General features: G+C 44.2%; 1 protein-coding gene across 1 annotated transcript in view; it reads left to right on the forward strand.

Moving 5' to 3' along the window:
• Nucleotides 1-6,593: 6,593 nt before the first annotated feature.
• Nucleotides 6,594-20,251, forward strand: part of NOP10 (NOP10 ribonucleoprotein) — a 42,744-nt gene continuing 29,086 nt past the window's right edge. Inside the window, exon 1 of the mRNA XM_070944533.1 lies at nt 6,594-6,677. Coding sequence (XP_070800634.1) covers nt 6,624-6,677 — 54 coding nt within the window. The 5' untranslated portion in view covers nt 6,594-6,623. The remainder of the gene's footprint in view (nt 6,678-20,251) is intronic.

Here is a 20,251-nt window from a genome sequence, read left to right on the forward strand (position 1 = left end):
TGTAGAGCTTTTCGCGCCAGCCATTTTGAACTCTGTTTTCTGATTGGTTCTGGGTCAGTCATTTTGGCGGGCTGACAAATCCAAGATGGCTGCCATTCAAAATTTTGTGCGGGATCGTTAGTCTTTTCTTTAGTTATATTTTCATCTATGGGTAATTTGCTCACCATTTTGTGGTCTTTTGGTTCTGATGTGTTGATGTAGTTTTCTCTTGCTGCTCCGCTATCTTTTATGATGTCTTGGAGGTTCGCGATGAGATTTTTGTCGTCCTTTTGGCTTTTCAGTAGTCTTAGTATTTCTAATCTGAGTGTGTTGTTTTCTGTCTCGCTCGCTTCTTGGTCGCTGGATTCATCGATTACCTCTTCGTCATCTGTAGTGAGGTTTTCAGATTCTTTTGTCATTTTTATTGTAGTTTCGTTGATCATTTCTTGATCTGTTTCCATTTCTTTGGTGTGTGCCCTGGTGTTGGGTCTTTTTCTTTTGTTTCTGGAGTTTTCTTTCTTTGGCATTTCTGTTTCTTATTGAGTCAGTCCAACCATCCTCTGCTACCAGATTGTTGCCATAATTCGAGGATCAGACTCAATAATAAATTCAGACTTCTTATATTCAAATAGAAGATAGTTTATTTACAGAAGGCATTCTTTATTCACAGAGTGATTGCAGAAAAGAAGCAAGGGAAATGAGTGTGCATCATCTTTTATACCAGGGAGGCGGGATTAGAAGTGGGGAGTGGTTAGTGAGGAATACATTAGAAAGAGGAGAATGAGTTAACTCTTGACACTCCTGGATATATGTTTCTTTCATTCAATAATGAGGCATTTATACATGACACTTCCCATGTTTCCCCTTCCGATGTGGGGTTTCACACTTTGGTTCAGCCGGGCTACACAACATCAGTTTTCAGGAAAAGGGCCTGGAGAGGACGCCAGTTCCCTTACAGCGTATGCGTACTTCTTCTTGTTAGGAAATTCTCCGCCACTGGTTTTCAGACCCCTCTTTAAAAACAGGAATCTGGGAGGACCTGCTGCCCCCAACGCAGACTACGGACACCTCCTACACTTCACAACTTCCTAAAAATCCTGGGGTTTGCTTTTGGGATTTTCACAGGACAAAAAAACCCAACAAAATTTCCTTGAGTAGGATTCTAGCCACTTCACGTGCCTGTTTTGTCTTGGGTGGGAAAACATTCAGGCCATCCAGTATAATTGCACACCATGTCTAGCATTGCCTTATAGAGTCCACACTTGGGCATGTCTGTGAAATCAACAACTAGTGAATCTATAGGATAATATCCCTTGGGCTGACTTCCAGGTGGAAGTCTAGGTCCTTGCCTTGAATTAACTTGAGCACATGTGTTACATTTCTCACTTGCGTGGGCACATAGTGAGTGGAGGCGATCGATGTAAGCTATGTGCTAAAGTGCTTCTGCTAACGCAGTCTTGCCCATATGTGTTGTTGAATGAGAGGCTTTTACTACTGGCAAGGCTAAATTGGCGGGCAGGCACAAAAATTCTTCCGTCCGGGAACTTCCGGTTGGCTCCGCGAGCCTTGAAGATGCTCTTTTACGAGCGCCCGATCCCCGGTTCCGTAAAAGCCCCAGAACAGCCGAAAAACAGCTGTCTGGAGGCTTGGAACCCTCTCCCTGGGCAAAGGGGAGAGAGAAGAGCCGGCAGGCGGAGGTAGAGCCCTCCAAGTGCGCCAGGAGAAATCCTGGGGCGCGATGGGTGTGGGCTCCCTATTGAAGCCTGTCAAGCTGCTCCGGACCAGGGACGACTCCGCTAAAGCAGAGCTAGAAGCCGCGACCAAAATCTGCTGAAAATAAATGGGGGGACTTTTAACATCTTTACTTTGATTGCAGACAGAGCAAATCAGGAGAAAAAAAGGAAAAAATTGCAAGTAACACTTAAAATGCAGAAAATGGCGCCTGAGAGCAGGAGGAGGAAGCTACTAGGGAAAGTGCTTGTTAACGCTTGTTAACGTTTGCAACAGTGATACAGCTACCGGATTACACCTTAAGAGAAAGTTTTAAAGTGGAAGCGGCCAGGAAAAGAATTTGGTACCGAGGAAAAGAATTTGGTACTGACTTTAATTAAAATTTTGCCTTTATACTGTGTGGAAAATAGTTGGAATTGTCGTCCTGATAGCTGGATGAATACAAAGTGGCTGAAATATGGCTGACATCAGGGCTGGTGAATCAGCAAATTCTCAAGCTGTGACTGTTCAGGTTTTTCAAGAACTTCTAGACTCTTAATTCTGCTCTTTTGGATACAATTGAAAGAACTTTTTCAAAAAACAGCTTGGAAAATCATAAGCAGTTGTTGGAGGGATCAGCAAATTCTCAAGCTGTGACTGTTCAGGTTTTTCAAGAACTTCTAGACTCTTTTAACTCTGCTCTTTTGGATACAATTGAAAGAGCTTTTTCAAAAAACAGCTTGGGAAAATATAAGCAGTTGTTGGAGGGGCAGCAGGAAATTACTCAGAGGAGTTTGTTTTTGGAAGGTCGAGAGACTGTCAGGATTGAAAGGCAGGCTGGCACAGTTGAAACAAAGGTTTTGGCGGACGTTTCCATTCAATTGATAGAAAAGCAACAAATAGACTCTTTATTGCAAGCTGACAATCTGTCAAGTTTCGTTGCTATCTTAAATAAACTTCATTCTCAAACGCAAAGTCTCTAATGAATCTTTTTTCTTTATTTAAGAATAGAAAACGACATGCCTGAACTCTGCTGTAGCCAAGATTGGCACCTCCTTCCAAACCCCTCCCTTTCCGTTCTTCAACCCCAATGTCTCATTGGCCACCATGCAGATCCATCTCTTCGTCCCATGCACTTTCTTTTCACAGGAATTTTCCCCCCTCCCTCTGTTGCCCAAGTAATACTATATGCTGAAGAGCCAGGAACTAGGTGAAAGTTCATCCCAGCACTGAAAGAGATCATAATTTGGAATGCTGACACAATCTTTATGGCATTAAATTTTGGCTATATGGACAAAGGAATGGACTGAATGATTATACAAGCAAGAAGAGTCGAAATGGGGATTTCAAATTAGAAAACGTGACCTCAAGAAGAGAGCGAGTAATTCAGAAACATCAACCTCAAATCAACATTTAAAAATTTTCAAAAATAAAATTGGGGGGACTGTTGAAAGAATTTATTAAAAAAAAAGGATTGGAAAAAATATAGAAAGAAGAGAAGAACAGAAGATTAAGAAAGATATCTTCCTGTAGATTTTGAAATTTGCATTTGGCAAATATGTGTTTTAATGGTATTAAGAGATTTTCAAAATGTTTAACATAAGATTATATTATTTTAAAAGATATATGAAATAAATTGTGTAAGCTTTCAAGATGCCCAACTTTTTGAAGCAAAGAGGATTAATGTTAAATTCAGAATTTTATTACAAAATGATAATTAGTTTTGGATAGTAAAAGGGCTGTTTTCTAAAAAGTTAGAGGTATTAAAATGGTTAATTGAAAATTTGAAAGATATCCTCCTGTAGATTTTGAAATTTATATTTGGTAAATAAGTGTTTTAATGGTATTAAGAGATTTTTAGAATGTTTAACATAAGATTATATTATTTTAAAAGATATATGAGATAAAATGTGTAAGATTTCAAGATGCCCAATTTTTTTGAAGGAAAGCGGATTAATGTAAAATTCAGAATTTCATTAGGGAGTAATGTTCAAAAAGAATGATGTTCGAGGGTATGGAAATGGAACTTATTCATGATTTTTACTGTTTGTAATACTGCTAAAGTATTGGATTATACATCAAGAAAAAGTTTTTTTATAATTAGGAAGAATGAATTTAACTTAATTGGTTTTGAGAATTTATAAAAGGGAGGTTGATGAATTGGAGCAAGGGGAGTTAAAGAACGTGTGGGAGTTTTGAACTTTATAATTAGTTAGTTTATTTTAGCATATGTTTGCTAGATGTTATACCCTGTTTTTGCTCTGGGAAGTCAGGGGAGGTGGGGTGGGGAGGGTGGGATAAGGGTTGGGGTGGGAAAAAAGTGGTGAATAGAGAAATGTTTTAACAGAAGAAAGTATCTACGATTAGAATACAGGAGTTGCTCAGATACTAAAGGAGGAGAATATTTCACAGCAAAGAAGTTAGAAAGGAGAGAGGAGGAGGGGGTAGGAAGAGGAGAGGGAGGGAGAGGAATGGAAGAAAGGAGAGGAGGAAGGGAGGGGGACGGGAGTAGGAGTGAAGGTGAGAAGGGGGAAAAGAAGAGAGAAGTGGGGGAAAGGAAAGGGAAGTAGGATGAGGTAGGAGAGGAGGCAGGAGAAAGTAGGAGAGAAGAGGAGGGAGGGAAGGGAAGGAAAGGAGGAGAAGAAGAAGAAGGTTTGTTGTGGAATGAGGGAAGAAAGAGAAGAAGAGCAACTCCGAATGTAATTAAAATGTCTTATTTTAATGCTTTCTTTAAGGGAAACATGTATATGTAGGATTTATTATGTATAAGAAAATGTATATTTTCTATTAAGTGGGGAGGGGGAAAGGTTGGGGGGGAGAAAATTGTTTGTATTTCTTATAAAACTTTTCAATAAAAAAAAAATTCTTCCGTCTGGGAGTACATACCACTCTCCCAGCTTATGTCCCTTCAAATCTACAGTTGCCTGGAGTTCCTCTGCTTTAGAATATCTGGGGCTCAGTCCCCTTGGCATTTCCAATACTACACTGTTAGGTGTTTTGTGCCAGCCATGGCAGTTTCTTAAAAGGCCACCAGATGGGAGCAAAGAGGGACTTTTGATCCCACTGGTGGGTCAAGGGGCTTCGGCCCCTGCAGCCCCATTGGGGGAGAGTTAATGGTCCTCCGGCCCCCTCACACATTGGTAAGGGAGGAGCCATGGGCCCCTATAAGAACCCCTGCACAGGGGCTGCTCTTGTTCTACCTTCCTATGGGACTGATCCATGGGCTCAATTCAGGCATGGATGCCTCCATGCCAGGGAACTCATTTTACTCCACTTTTACTTCTAAATAAAGACTTAATTTGATTGCATCCTTGCGTGCTGACTTTTCTTGGAAGTGCCCTCAACGAACCATCGATCTTCGTGAGATCCCTCACATACACAAGCTGTCATGTCAGGGTTCTGTTTCACTACTATTTGCCACTCATTTTCACAGAATTTCTTTAAGTCACCTGGATTGGCCTTGGGGTCTCCATAATCCCCACTGAAACTTTTCTTAAAATTCTTCAACATACATTGAAGAGGTGTTCAGGGAACACCTCCTCTGCCACCCATTTTCTAAGACACTGCCACTGACCTGCGGTGCCGGATGTTCCAACGGTCACCTAACAGGAACTGCAATGGCTTAACCACCCACACAATTCTAGAGTCTCATTAGAACACGCCAGTTCCGTTAGGAAGGGACGTTACTGGACCCAGGGAGGTGATCAGGCCCCCTCTTCCACATTCAAGGAGTGGGCCTACAATTCCCACAATACTTGCCTGCAGGCGTCTTCTTTTCTCAGCCGGTGTTATTTATTGGCTTGTCTTGATCTCGTCTAGTTCTTGGATCGGTCGGAGCCACCGAGTACCCAGAGGGGCAGTCTGCCTCCTTCCAGAGAAAAACTCTCAGTGGCGCCTGAAGGTTGGGCAAGATGGCCTCATTTGGGCACCGGCTGGTCTGTGCCGTCCTCAGCGAAATATCGCTCCAAGTCCCGGCAGAGTCGCCATAACTGTTGCAGAAAATCAAAGGACGTAGACTTCGAGTTCAAGAAAAGCTTTATTTTGGCCAAAAGGTTCAGACAGAAATATAACCATCTAACATCTGAACAAAGTTCTGTTTAAGACACACATTCTTATAGTCTCCAAAAGCAGCAAAACACGGAAATATGTGAAATCAGTCCTAATGTCTAGGCCCCTTGTTGCTGGGCAGAAAAGCTGATTCATGCTGACCCATGTGGTTTTTAGTTCTGCATTTTGACATGGAAGGAGAAAGTTAGCTAACTCTGCAGTTTGACTTTTTGAACTCAGCAACTGTCTCTTACAATAACAAGTCAAGGGACCTTTAGAGATCATCCAAGCCAACCCCATATCATTTCACTCTTATATCCAAATTTCACTTTACGTCCTACTTTACCTCCGTCCTTGTTTATCTGCCGCCCTAGGCAACATCCGTGATCTGCAGTTCTCAGGAAAATGATCCCCTTTGATAGTTTTCTAGCACCAAGTGCTGCTTGTTACGCAACTACTCTGCATTATATTTTTTTTTAATGCAACAACTGTATTTTCTTAGCATGAGATCCAGTCAAGCAAAAACCTCCGAAAAAAACACATTCTCAGCGAAGATGCTTTCTACAGCTCCTGATGCAGAATAATGAGGTTTGGCGTGGAGAAAAGACTACCGTTCCCAGAATTCATTGAGGGAAGAGACTACAACTCCCAGGAGAGCACTACGAGCCAGACAGTAAGGTGAATCGTGGAGCTTGAAGCTTAATAAAATGACAATTCCCAGAATGCTCTGGGCTTTTTGGGGGGGGGGCGGTTCTTCCTTGGAGGATTAAAGTGTAGGGGTATCCTGGAAGCGGTGATTTCCACGTGCGTGTGTGCGGAGAAGTGCATTTTTTTTGTTTCATAATAAACTGTGAAGTCAGCCACGTTGCGGTTGCAGCTTGGCCACAATGTTTCTGCAGTACTACATCAATGAACAAGGGGAGAGAGTCTACACTCTGAAGGTAAGGCTTGATCACAACAGAAAAAAAACAGAGTAGGAGAATTGGAAGGGACCTTGGAGGTCCTCTAGTCCAACCCCCTGCTCAAGCAGGAGATCCTATACCATTCTGGACAAATGGTTGTCCAATCTCTTCTTAAAAGCCTCCAGTGATGGAGCACCCACAACGTCTGAAGGCAAGCCAATTCCACTGATTGTTTTTTCACTGTCTCCTTAGTTCTGGCTTTGCTTCTCTCCTTGATTTGTTTCCATCCATCGTTTCTTGTCCTGCCTTCTGGTGTTTTGGGAAAATAGGTTGACCCCCATCCTTCTTTGTGGCAGACCCTCAATTATTGGAAGAGTGTTATTATGTCACCTCTAGTCCTTCTTTTCATTAAACTACTAGATCAGTCCAGTTCCTGCAGCGGTTCTTATGTTTAACAGATTAACAGAGTTAAGGAAGGGATCTTGTAGGTCATCTAGTCCAACACCCCCCCCCTCACCCAAGCAGGAGACTCTACACCAGAGGTCCCCAAATTTGGCAGCTTTAAGACTTGTGGACTTCAACTCCCAGCATAGCTGGCTGGAGAATTCTGGGAGTTGAAGTCCACAAGTCTTAAAGCTGCCAAGTTTGAAGACCTCTGCTCTACACCATTTCTGACAAATGGCAGTCCAATCTCTTCTTGAAAAATTCCAGTGAAGAAGCTCCCACGACTTCTGAAAACAAGCTGTTCCATTGGTTGATTGTTCTCACTGTCAGAAAACTTCTCCTTATTTCTAGGTTGAATCTCTCCTTGATCAGTTTCCATCCATTATTCCTTGTCTGGCCTTCAGGTGCTTTGGAAAATAGGTTGATCCCCCTCCTCTCTGTGGCAGCCCCTCAAATATTGGAACACTGCTATCATGTCTCCCCTGGTCCTTCTCTTCACTAGACTAGCCATGCTGAGTACTTGCAACCATTCGTTGTATGTTTTAGTCTCCAGTCCCCTAATCATCTTGGTTGCTCTTCTTTGCACTCTTTCCAGCACCTCTGCCTCTTTTCTATAATGTGGTGACCAATATGGTTATATAATATGGCAAGCAATACGATTCCCTTGGCCCTTTAGCAATTCATCCGAATGGTTGTCCTATTTTGTTTTGGGTTTTTTTGCAACCCTGCAGTTAACCTTTAGATTAGAACCTGTCTTTAGAAGAGCACTTGACGGCCGTGACTGGGAGGATTTTTCATCAGGCTCGCCTGATCCGCCAGTTGCGTCCCTTTCTAGATTGGGACTCTCTACACACAGTCACTCATGCCCTCATCACCTCTCGTCTGGACTATTGTAACGCTCTCTACATGGGGCTCCCCTTGAGGTGCACTTGGAGGCTCCAACTGGCTCAGAGTGCGGCCGCGCGGGTGGTTATGGGAGCGACGTGGAGTTCCCATGTAACACCTCTCCTGCGCGAGCTGCACTGGCTCCCGGTGGTCTTCCAAGTGCGCTTCAAGGTTCTGGTTATCACCTTTAAAGCGCTCCATGGCTTAGGACCTGGTTATCTACGGGACCGCCTGCTACCACCAATAGCCTCCCACCGGCCAGTACGCTCCCATAGAGAGGGGCTCCTCCGGGTGCCGTCAGCCAAACAATGTCGAATGGCGGCCCCTAGGGGAAGAGCCTTCTCTGTGGGGGCACCTACGATCTGAAATGAGCTCCCCCCGGAGATACGGAGGATCCCGGATCTGCGCACCTTCCGTCACGCGCTTAAGACTTTTTTATTTCATCAAGCTGGCCTGGCCTAAATCTTCTCCCTTTTTAAATGTAAATTTTAATTTGTTTTTAAATTATGGGGTATTTTAAATTCAGCCAAATTATTTAATTTGTTTTTAATTTATTTTAAATTTTTGTATTTATGTGTTTTATCTTGTGGCTGTTCGCCGCCCTGAGTCCTTCGGGAGAAGGGTGGTATAGAAATTTAATAAAATAAAATAAATAAATAAAATAAATAAACTTGATGCACCTGATAAAGCTGAAAACACAATCTTTCCGTAGTATTTCTCTTAACTATCTTTTGGGAAGTAAAGGAAGATGGAGAATGATCTCTGTATGCAATTGGATTCATTTCTAGAATGTAACATGGGAATTTTTTGTTCAGTTTAAAACTAGGATAATCATTTTTCAGGCTCTCCCAGGTCTTTAGCGTGGGCAGGAAAAAGTGGGAAATGTAGAAACCGATGTGAAAAAAATGTTAGAATGGGTTCATTAGGGAATGGAGTATTCATTTACTGCAGGGGTGGGTTCTAAATTTTTTTACTACTGGATCTGTGGGCGTGGCTTATTTTGTGGGCGTGGCTTGATGGCCATGTGACAATTATTTAGGATTTAGCGGAGGTACTGGTCTACCAGGCTTTTAACTGCTTGCAGAGCTGTACCAAACTACCCATTTATTTTTGCAGGCACTGATCTACTCATGTATTTTGGCAGGCACTGATCTACTCATGTATTTTTGCAGGCACCGGTCTACTCATTTGTTTTCTTTTAACACTGATCAGCTGTAGGGCGGCCCTTTGAAGCCCCGCGGCAAGAGTTTAAACAGTTTTTTTTTCCTCTAGCCATCAGCTGGGACTCAGGAGGCAGCAATAGATTGGGGGTGGGGCCAAATAAAAGGTAAGAATAACACAGGTGGTGGGAGGGGGGGCAGAACTGGTTTGTTGATGTCATATCGTCACCGCTACCGGCTCGGGGGAACCGGGCCAAACCAGGAGGAACCCACCACTGATTTACTGTGTCTTTGCATATTCCTAAAGATTTCCTAAAGATGAAAACCGATGAAAAGAGATTGAAAGCACAAATATGCAATTCAGTGGCTAGAGCCGTAACATGCATGTTTGTTTTGTGACATTAGGGCTTTGGTTGCAAAGGATGCACCAATAATAATAATTTATAATTTATTAATAAAGCTGAATACAAACTGAGAAAAGTCTTACCCCATCACATGCCATGTTTAACTGTGTTTGAAAAGAAGTAAATGTGGATAATTGATGTGGCAATACCAGGGTGAGGCAGGACGTAAAGTGAAATTTGGTTATAACAGTGAAATAATACGGGGTCAGCCTAGAGGATCTCTGAAGGGCCCCTGTGACTTGAGAAAGTTGCAGAGTTCAAAAAGTTAAACCGCAGAATTAACACACTTTCTACAGTTGGAGAGTTCAAGGAGTCAAACCGCAGAGGTGCTATGTTAAAATGCAGAACTAACCCACATGGAGCTTCCTGCCTAAGGAATAAGGGAGGGGGCTAGCTAAAGAGGCAGATCTAAGATACTTCCTGTTTTTTGTTCTATAAAGATACGTGTCTTAAAGAAGGACTTTTGTTCAGGATGTAAATATGTCAGATGTAAATGCCTTATTCTCCAATGTGTAAATAGTATATGAACGGGGTATCAGGGGTTAATTTATTCTTCACTCCTTAATGTATTCATAATTCACCACTCCCACATCTAGCTCCTCCCATTGTATATATAAGGAGCTGTCTGCATCTTTTTCCTTGCTTCTATCTGTGAATATTCAGTGAATATAGAATGCCTGCTGTAAATAAAAGAAAATATATTCAAACCTCTAACTCTCACTAATCTTATTGAGTCTGATCCTGAAAATATTGCAACAAGCTGGTAGCAGAGGATGGTTAATTGACTCAATAAAAACTTAAAAATGTCTAAGAAAGATAGGCCCAACACCAGGGCATACAGCAAAGAAATGGAAACAGAACAAGAAATAATCAACGAATCCACAAACGCAATTTCGAGAGAATCCGAAGAATACACCACTGAAGACGAAGAAATTATAGATGAAAATGATGACCAGGAGGAAATCGAAATAGAGAATAACGAACTCAGGTCAGAAATATTAAAACTATTAAAGAGCCAGAAGAACGATGAAAGCCTCATCGCGAACCTCCAAGATATGCTGAAGAACAGCGGAGCAGCGAGAGAGAAAAACATCACTAATGAAAAGTCTAAAGACCCAAAAACAGTGAGTGATATGACTGCAAAAAAAAATATTGTGAAGAAGAAAAACAGTGATCCAGCACGAAATTTTGAATGGCAGCCATCTTGGTTTCAACAGGCCTCCAAGGTGAGCGAAGCAGAGCCAATCAAAAAGCTCAATTCAAAATTTCTGGCGCGAAAAACGTTATCAGACAACGAAAATGAAAAAGAAGATTCAAACTCCTCAGAAGAATCAGAATCAGAAAGTGAAGGTGATTCAACAAACTACCAAATAAAATCAGCAATGAAAACGCTTTTTGCTGCATTTGGGCCAAAACTAAAAATTACTAAAAAGCTAACGAAGAAGCGAGCGAGCAAACCAATGCCTCAAGACCTGCCCGCTCCCATCCTGACTACGAGAGCGCCGACGCCCGAACCCAGAGAGCCCTGCCGATACCGCCCCACGCCACAGACCGAAGCAAGCACCAACGCCCTCAGAAGAAAAGGAAGAACAGCCGCCGTCGTCAGGACTCCCAAAATCGAACCAGAGACCGATTCATCTGAGGAGGAGCGGAACGAGCGAGCCGCGGTGAGGAGAACCTTTCACGACGACTCCAAGGAAGAAATGGACAACGCGCATGCGCAAGACTACGCAGACGGCCCGGGAAGACATGAACTGGCGAGGAGACCGTGCAGGCTCGTTGCGAGCATCCCCATGCCGTTTTGTAACTTTCTGCATTTACGAGACCACGGACTACCTCAGGTTGTAAGTAATGGACCTAATAATGTCGGAAATTTACCCAGTGACTTCCCAAAGCTAAGGGTAGATGGCATTAATTTGCAAGAATGGTATCAACAGCTCCAGGTTGTCTTTATGAAGGAAAACTTACTGTTTTTTATCACTAGTCCCCCAAAAAGACCTTGGACTCTAAAAATAGATTGTTTACACCATAGAGCATTTTTCTTATTAATATCTAGTGTGTCTCCTGCAATGTATCACAGCATTAAGCCAAATCTGACTGTTTCAGAAATTATTCAATGCATGTTTAATTTGTTTCACAGTGACAGTGTAGCTACCACCACAAGGATGTCTAAAGATTTCTTTTCATCTAGGATAAAACCAGGGGTTTCCATAAGTGAGCACTTAATATCTTTAAACAAAATAAGAGCTGAGCTGCATTTGAGGGGGGAGGTGATTTCAGACCAAACAATGAAAAGTGTTATTATCAACTCACTTGATCCATCATGGGACAATTATATAACACATTTAGACACAATCAATCTAGGATACTTATCCATAGAAAGTCTATCCAATAAATTAATAGCAGAAGACAATTCAAGAAGGAATCGTTCTAACAATCACATAGAACACAAACCATATAGGAAAGTAGCTTTCCAAGAAAAATATAATGAAACATTTAAATGTCATAACTGTGGATCCAGGGAACACAATAGGAGAGATTGCCCCAAGATTTCAAAAGAAAGACATAGGTCAGAATATAGAAACAAATACAATTATAGACAGTCTTCCATAGATAGACATAGATATAGAAGCCCACCAAATTACAAAGAGAATAGAGGGGGCAGAGATAATTCAAAGGATAGAAAATCTGGTTCACTAAATGGATTAAATAAACAAGACAACACTAACATACAGCAAAATGAGAACAATAATTGGCTTATTGATTCTGGAGCAACTAATCACACCACTAATAACAAAAATATATTGTCTTCATTTATAGAAGATAAATTTGTAATAAAGGTAGCTAACCAAGAAAAGGTTCAAGTATTAGGTAGAGGGAATGTAACCCTGCCTGGTCTAGGAAAAATAGAGGGGGTATTGTTAATACCTGAAATACCTCATAACATACTAAGTGCCATAAAACTAAGTAGAGATTCTGACATTAACATTGTTTTTTCTAAAGGAAAAGCGACTTTGGAGAAGAATAAAATAAATATAGGCACTGTGATGATTAAAGGAGGCCTACCTTATCTGATAACAAAGGAAAAATGGTTGCATAACATTGATTCAAATATGGAAGATTGTATTGAAGTAGATAATGAAAATATTAGCAACAGTGACAATGATGAATGTAAAATATCTCATGATCACATAGATACACACAATGAAAAAAAACCAAAAATAGGTAAGCCAATTCATGATGAGTGTGCTCACATCTTACATAGGAAGTTAGGACATGCCAGTTTTCCTGTAGTACAAAAAATGACTGAACACGCAGAAGGCGTTAAAATAAAAAATTGTGAAAACTATTTGGAATGCTCAGTATGTAAATCTACAAAACTAAAAACTAGTCCCAGACCAAGAAAATCTACTAGATCAACCAACAAAATTTTTGATTTAGTACACATGGACTTAGTTGGTCCATTAACTCCATCAATCACTTATAGAAAACGTTACTTCTTGACAATAGTAGACGATTATAGCCGCTATGGATTTGTTTATACATTAAAACACAAAGATGAAACCTTTCAAAAATTTAAAGAATTTTACAAACGCATAGAAACACAACACAATATCAAAATAAAACAAATTATGACAGATAGGGGATGTGAATTCATGTCTAAAGAATTCTCCCAATGGTTAAAAGACAAAGGAATGTTACATTACACATCTAGCCCATTTTCTGCGTTCCAGAACGGGATTGCGGAGAGGAAGAACTCAACATTACAAACCATGATTAGATGCACATTGGAAGATGCTGGCTTAAGCAAACAATTCTGGTCAGAAGCCTTACATTATTCAAATTACACACAGAATAGAACCTGGTCCAGCATTGTAAATAAGACACCATATGAAGTGATGTATAATAGGAAACCAAAATTAGCACACATGCACATATTTGGAGTCACTGCAGACGTACACATACCTAAGCAATTAAGAAGAAAGGGAGAAAACGTATCCAGAAGACTCAGATTTATGGGTTACGAGACAGGCACTAAAGGATACAGATTCATTGATAATAATAACAAATTTATAGTCTCCAGAACAGCTGTGTTCCATGAACAGGCCAACTGGTCTAAAATACATCTTAATGAAATATTTCCAAATAACAACAAAGATACAAAATCTCATGAGGAAGAGACTATAGAAAAGCAAGATATCAACAAATATAAAAACAAAACCAAAACATGGACAAATAGCCAACACAAAATAAAAACAGATACACTAACAAAAAAGGAAGCAAGATATTTGCATGATAATGATAGTAAACCTAAAAAAAACTATTAGAAACACCAGAAATCAAATACCAAATAAATACAAGGATTATATAATGCATATGGATGGTGAGCCAACAACACCTAATACATATGAGGAAGTGTTAAAACTCCCTAGTAAAGAAAAAGAAAAATGGGAATTAGCGATGAAAAAAGAGATGGAAAGTTTACAAGGACTAAATGTATTTACACCTGCAATTGCACCTAAAGATAAAACAATTATTGGTACCAGGTGGATATATAAAATTAAGAACTTAGAGGGAGGCAATACCCTATACAAAGCTAGACTAGTTGCACAAGGTTATGCACAGAAATATCCGGAGGACTATACTGACACGTATTCCCCCACAGTAAGAACAGAGAGTGTCAAAACAGCTCTAGTGGTAGCATCAGCACTCAATCTTGATGTATTCCAATATGACATACAGACTGCGTATCTACACGCAAAACTAGATAAGGAAATATATGTAAGAGCACCTCACAGTCAATACACAAACAAAAATGAGATTTGGTTGTTAAACAAGAGTTTATACGGGTTAAAACAATCTGGTAAACAATGGTATGATTGTTTAGTAAAAGTACTTAAAACCATGGACTTCAATGCTACCACTGCTGATAACTGTTTCTTTGTCAAAAAGGGTGATGATTACATAGAATTTGTATTGATTTATGTGGATGACATTTTATACATAGGAAAACATAAAGAGAGAAGAGAAACTTTTGTAACTAAGCTAAATGAACATTTCTCGTTAAAATCTCTAGGCAAAGTAAACAAATATCTTGGTGTTCAAATTAATAAGACTAAAAGAGGATTCAAACTTACTCAGAGAGATAAGATCATAGAACTTTTAAATAAATGCAATCTAAATAATGCCAAACCTTGTGATACTCCTATGCAAACTGACTTTCTAAGAAATACTGATGAATCTTCTCCCGAATTCAAAGATAACACATTTTATAGATCAATCATAGGTTCACTTCTTTATATATCTAATTGGACAAGACCAGATATCGCTTTACCACTCAATTTATTATCCAGACATGTCAGCAAGCCAACAATGTATCACTGGGAAGCTGTTAAAAGAATTTTAAGATATCTGAAAAGTACACTAGACTTTTGTTTAATGTTAGAACCTAACGATAATAAAGAACCAAAGCTTACATGTTACGCAGATGCGGACTGGGCTGGAGACACCTCATGTAGAAAAAGCACATCTGGCTATATATTCCTCTTAAATGACTGTCCAGTTTACTGGTACACTGGTAAACAAGAACTAGTGGCCACTTCAACGACAGAAGCAGAATATGTTTGTTTATCCAAAGCTGCAAATAACCTTGTATGGTTTAATGATTTAATTTCAGATGTTTGGAAAAAACCTGCTTTGCCTTTTGTTATGCATGAAGACAACAAAGCAGCCATTGAAATATCTAGATCTGACGCCATTGGACAAAGGTCCAGACACATAGATATAAAATTTAAACATGTGAGACAATTATCTCAGGATGGATTTATTAAAGCAGTGCATTGTGATACTTCAGAACAATTAGCTGACATATTGACAAAGCCTTTACCTTCTAAGCAGCACAAATATTTAACTTCTAAATTGTATGTTTTGTATTGTCCTGAATCTGAATGTAATTGGTGTTGCATAACGAATCGGCATTTAGAGGGGGATTTGTCAGATGTAAATGCCTTATTCTCCAATGTGTAAATAGTATATGAACGGGGTATCAGGGGTTAATTTATTCTTCACTCCTTAATGTATTCATAATTCACCACTCCCACATCTAGCTCCTCCCATTGTATATATAAGGAGCTGTCTGCATCTTTTTCCTTGCTTCTATCTGTGAATATTCAGTGAATATAGAATGCCTGCTGTAAATAAAAGAAAATATATTCAAACCTCTAACTCTCACTAATCTTATTGAGTCTGATCCTGAAAATATTGCAACAAAATAGAATGCATGTCTGAACCTTTTGGCCAAAATAAAAATGCTATTTCTGATCTCGAAATTCATCTCCGTTGTTTTTCTGCAACAAGGGGATAGTAGAATAGAAGACAGAGAATTGGAGAAGATCAGAAAATATCAAGATTTGAAAATAAAAATTGAAAGATCATAGCATAAGCTCGCCGTGATGCTCCCAATGGTTAGCCGCACACTCGGTGCCACACCAAAAAATCTTGGATGACCCTTAGAAAACGTGCACATTGACCAACTTTCAATCTGTCAATTGCAAAAGGCCACACTGCTTGGATCCACACAAACATTACATTCAAATTGTAGGAAGAAATATCCTTCTGGGTTCAGCTCCAAGTGGGGAAAAAGACACTGGAAACATGGAGACTGCTTAGAAAGATGGTTTAATGGTGGACAGGATCACATGGTTTGAGTTCCTGAACAGAAAAGGGCCGAGATGCTGAGCATGCCTTGGTTTTATGCCCTCTCTGGCTTTGAACTTCCTGGGGCCCAGGAAGAGTATCCTGATTGGTTGCTGCCAGAGGTCATAGCTAGCCTTTTAGGTTGTCTGTGTGCCAAGTTTGGTTGAAACTTGGTGGGTGGTGTAATAAAGGGCAATTAAATGGCTCTGCAAGAAGGTGTTGTGGCCCCGCCCTCTGAGCCTGTCCCATCGGAGGAAGACAGCTCCGAGCATGAGGAAGAGGAGTCAGCCAGGCCTCCCTCTCCAGGCCCCTCCCCTCTGGCATTGTCTCAAGTGCCGGTCGAGGGAGAGGAGACAGCTGATTCGAGTCAAAGTGATAATGAAACATCATTCCTGGATGCACGCCTCCGAAGGCGTGATAAACGTTTGCAGCAGCTTAGGAGGCGTGCTAGGGATTAGCACTGAGTCACTGGACCACACCCCAGAGACTATATAATAGAGGGTAGTGGTCAAAGGATCCTTGTGACGAACAAAGCAAAACCTTGGAGTCACTAAAGCCTCGTCCGGAACTGCTGGGAGGAATATTATTTCTGTTTGGACTTTCTTGAACGTTCGTATCTTATCTGTCTGTTTGTGAAAATAAAGACCCTTGGCAGACGGTGTGTCTATCGCTGCCAAGTTGGAGATAAGACCTGGGTGCGTTCCAAAGTGTTTCCTTAACCCTCGACTGGCTGTGTGGGTGTGTGTGTGGGTACGGGGACAGATCATCTTGTTCGTCACCCCATACTCCATCGTTAACCCACGATGGACCAACAGCTGCAGCAGCAGATACAGCAGATGCTGGAGGCCAATCAGCTTCTGCAACAGCAAGTAGCACAGCTAACTGCCCAACTTGCTTTGGGAAATGCTCCTGCAGCTCCACCTCCTCCCCCTCCCCGTCCGAGATGCCCAGTGAACGTGCCAGATAGGTTTTCTGGGCAGCAGGAGATGTTTCCGGCCTTCTTGGGACAATGCCAACTGTTTATGGCGATGAGGCCGGATGATTTTCCGGATGACCGGGCTCGGGTGGCATTTGTTATCAGCTCCCTCTCTGGCACTGCCGCCCGATGGGCCACGCCCCTGTTGTTGCAAGATAGCCCCTTGCTCCTGGACTTTCAGGGCTTTTTACAACACCTGCGCATCATGTTTGAGGACCCCCTCCGGGTGCAGACGGCAGCGAGGCGCATCAAGGACCTCCGCCAAGGCAAGCGCCCCCTGCAGGACTATATTGCAGAGTTCTGACTGCTAGGCCAGGATTCGGCTTGGAATGAGGTGGCGCTGATGGACGCTTTCCAGGACGGCCTTTCCGACGAGATGCAGGACGAGCTGGTTCGTGTGGAGGCGCCACCGACCCTCGACGCGCTGGTGACCCAATGCCTGCGCATCGACGCCCGCCTGCAACGGCGACGGCCCCGTCGGGCTCTTCCGGAACCACCGACAGCGTCGGCACCCCCGCGTTTCGCACCGACAGCGCTCCGGACCGCACAGCGTTTTGTGGCGACGGCTGAGGAGCCCATGGAGCTCGGAGCAGCCAGACCTCAACTGACGGCCCAGGAGCGGATGCGGAGACGTCAAGGGGGGTTGTGCCTCTATTGCGGCGAGGCGGGACATTTTGCCGCCTCGTGTCCCCGGAAGCGGAGTGGACCGCTCAAGCCTGTTCCGGAGTCTCGACGCGACCAGCCGGGAAACGGGCCAGGCCTGGCCTAGGGGAAACTCTGGGTCAGGCACGTGACCATGCCCCGCCGGAGTCGGCGGCTGTGGACTGTGAGCCCCCTCGGCACCTGATTTTGAACACCCGGGTGTTCTTGGCTAACCGGTCGGAGGGGCTCCAGGCGTACGCGCTGGTGGACTCGGGGGCCACCACGAACTTTATGGACCAGGCCTTTGTGGCCCATTACAAAGTCCCCTTGGTTCCAGTGGACCCTCCGTTGAGGGTCGAAACTATAGATGGGCGGGAACTCGTGGCGGGACCCATCAAAACCGCTACCCAGCCCTTGCGCCTCGCCATTGGAAACCACGAGGAGGCGATCCAGTTTTATGTAACGGCGGATCTGCACTTTCCCTTGGTCCTGGGGATGGCCTGGCTTCGGGCGCACGACCCTCAGGTGGCGTGGTCGAGAAACGCCATCTCGTTCCCGAGCCTGCAGTGTGTCGACCACCTTCGCCACACCTGCGCCGGCCAGGACGTCTCTGCCCCAAACGTCTCCTTGCCTCCGGAGCTGACGCCCTTCGCCGACGTGTTCAGCGAGAAGGAGGCGGACCGCTTGCCCCCGCACCGACCCTACGACTGTGCGGTGGACCTAATGCCCAACGCGCCCCTGCCATCGGGACACCTGTACTCCATGTCGGAGCCCGAGCTGGCCGCCTTACGGGACTTTCTGGAAAAGAACCTGGCCCGTGGGTTCATCCGGCCTTCGACCTCCCCGCTCTCAGCCCCGGTCCTCTTCGTTAAAAAGAAGACGGGGGACTTGCGCCTGTGTTGCGACTACCAGCGCTTGAATGCCATCACAGTACGAAATCGCTACCCCCTGCCGCTGATCCCGGAGCTGATGGAGAGGTTGCGGGAGGCCTCGATCTTCACTAAGCTCGATCTCCGAGGGGCTTACAACCTGGTGCGCGTGAGAGAGGGGGACGAGTGGAAGACAGCGTTCGGCACGCGGTATGGACACTTCGAGTATACCGTCATGCCGTTCGGGTTGACCAACGCCCCCGCGGTCTTCCAGCACTTGATGAACGATGTGTTCCGGGACATGCTGGATCGGTTCGTGGTGATCTACTTGGATGACATTTTGATCTATTCCCGGACCCCGGAAAGTCACCTCCAGCATGTCCGCCAGGTCCTGCAGCGCCTGCGGGAGCACCAGCTCTATGCGAAGTTGGAGAAATGCTACTTCTTCCAGACTTCCATAGAGTTCCTCGGGCACATCATCACCCCCGAGGGCATCGCGATGGACCCGCGCAAGGTGGAGGCCTTGCGCAGTTGGGAACCCCCGCGTCGGGTGAAGGACGTCCAGCGTCTGTTGGGATTTGCCAACTACTATCGGACCTTCATCCCGGGCTTCGCCACCCTGACCTTGCCGTTGACCCAGCTCCTTCGGAAGAAGGTCCCGTTCCAGTGGGGGCCCCCGCAGCAGCAGGCCTTCGAGGTCCTCAAGCAGGCCTTCCTCACGGAGCCAGTCCTGAGGCACCCCAATCCACACCGTCCGTTCGTGGTGGAGACGGACGCGTCCAACGTGGCGATTGGGGCGGTGCTGCTACAGGCTCCGGTGGATGGCGGCACTCTTTTTCCCTGCGCATACTACTCCCGGAAACTCAACCCTTCCGAGCGCAACTACACCATCTGGGAAAAGGAGTTGCTGGCCATCAAGGCCGCGTTCGAGGCTTGGCGACATCACCTCGAGGGGGCCCGACACCAGGTGGAGGTGCGGACGGACCATCGGAACCTGGAGCACCTCACCACGGCACGGAAGTTGAACCAGCGGCAGATCCGGTGGTCGTTGTTTTTCACCCGGTTCAACTTCCTCGTCACCTACATTCCGAGCAACCTCAACCAGAGGGCGGACGCGCTATCCCGTAAGCCGGAATACTTTTGCCCCAAGGACTCCCTTCCCCCCCGGACGGTGCTGCCAGCGGACTCCTTGGCCGCGGTCCAGGAACCGGTGGACCTGCGGGCTCAGGTGCTGGAAGCGCAGCGATGGGACGACTGGTCGCAGCAGCGGAGAGCGGACGTCGGCCCCGCGTCCCCATGGACCGTGGAGGAGGGCTTGCTCAGACATCGGGGTCGGCTGTACGTGCCCACGAGTCCGCTCCGAGCCCTCGTCATGAACCAGTGTCATGACAACCCCGCGGCGGGGCACTTCGGCTTCTTTAAGACTTTGAACCTGGTGACACGGACTTTTTGGTGGCCTCGGGTACGGCACGACGTGCACGCCTACGTGACATCCTGTGTGACGTGCCGACAGGCCAAAGCCGCGTCCGGCCCCCCT

Source organism: Pituophis catenifer, unplaced genomic scaffold (genome assembly GCF_029215685.1).
Source record: "Pituophis catenifer annectens isolate HBS135680 unplaced genomic scaffold, rPitCat1.0.hap2 SCAF_5, whole genome shotgun sequence".
Lineage (NCBI taxonomy): Eukaryota > Metazoa > Chordata > Lepidosauria > Squamata > Colubridae > Pituophis > Pituophis catenifer.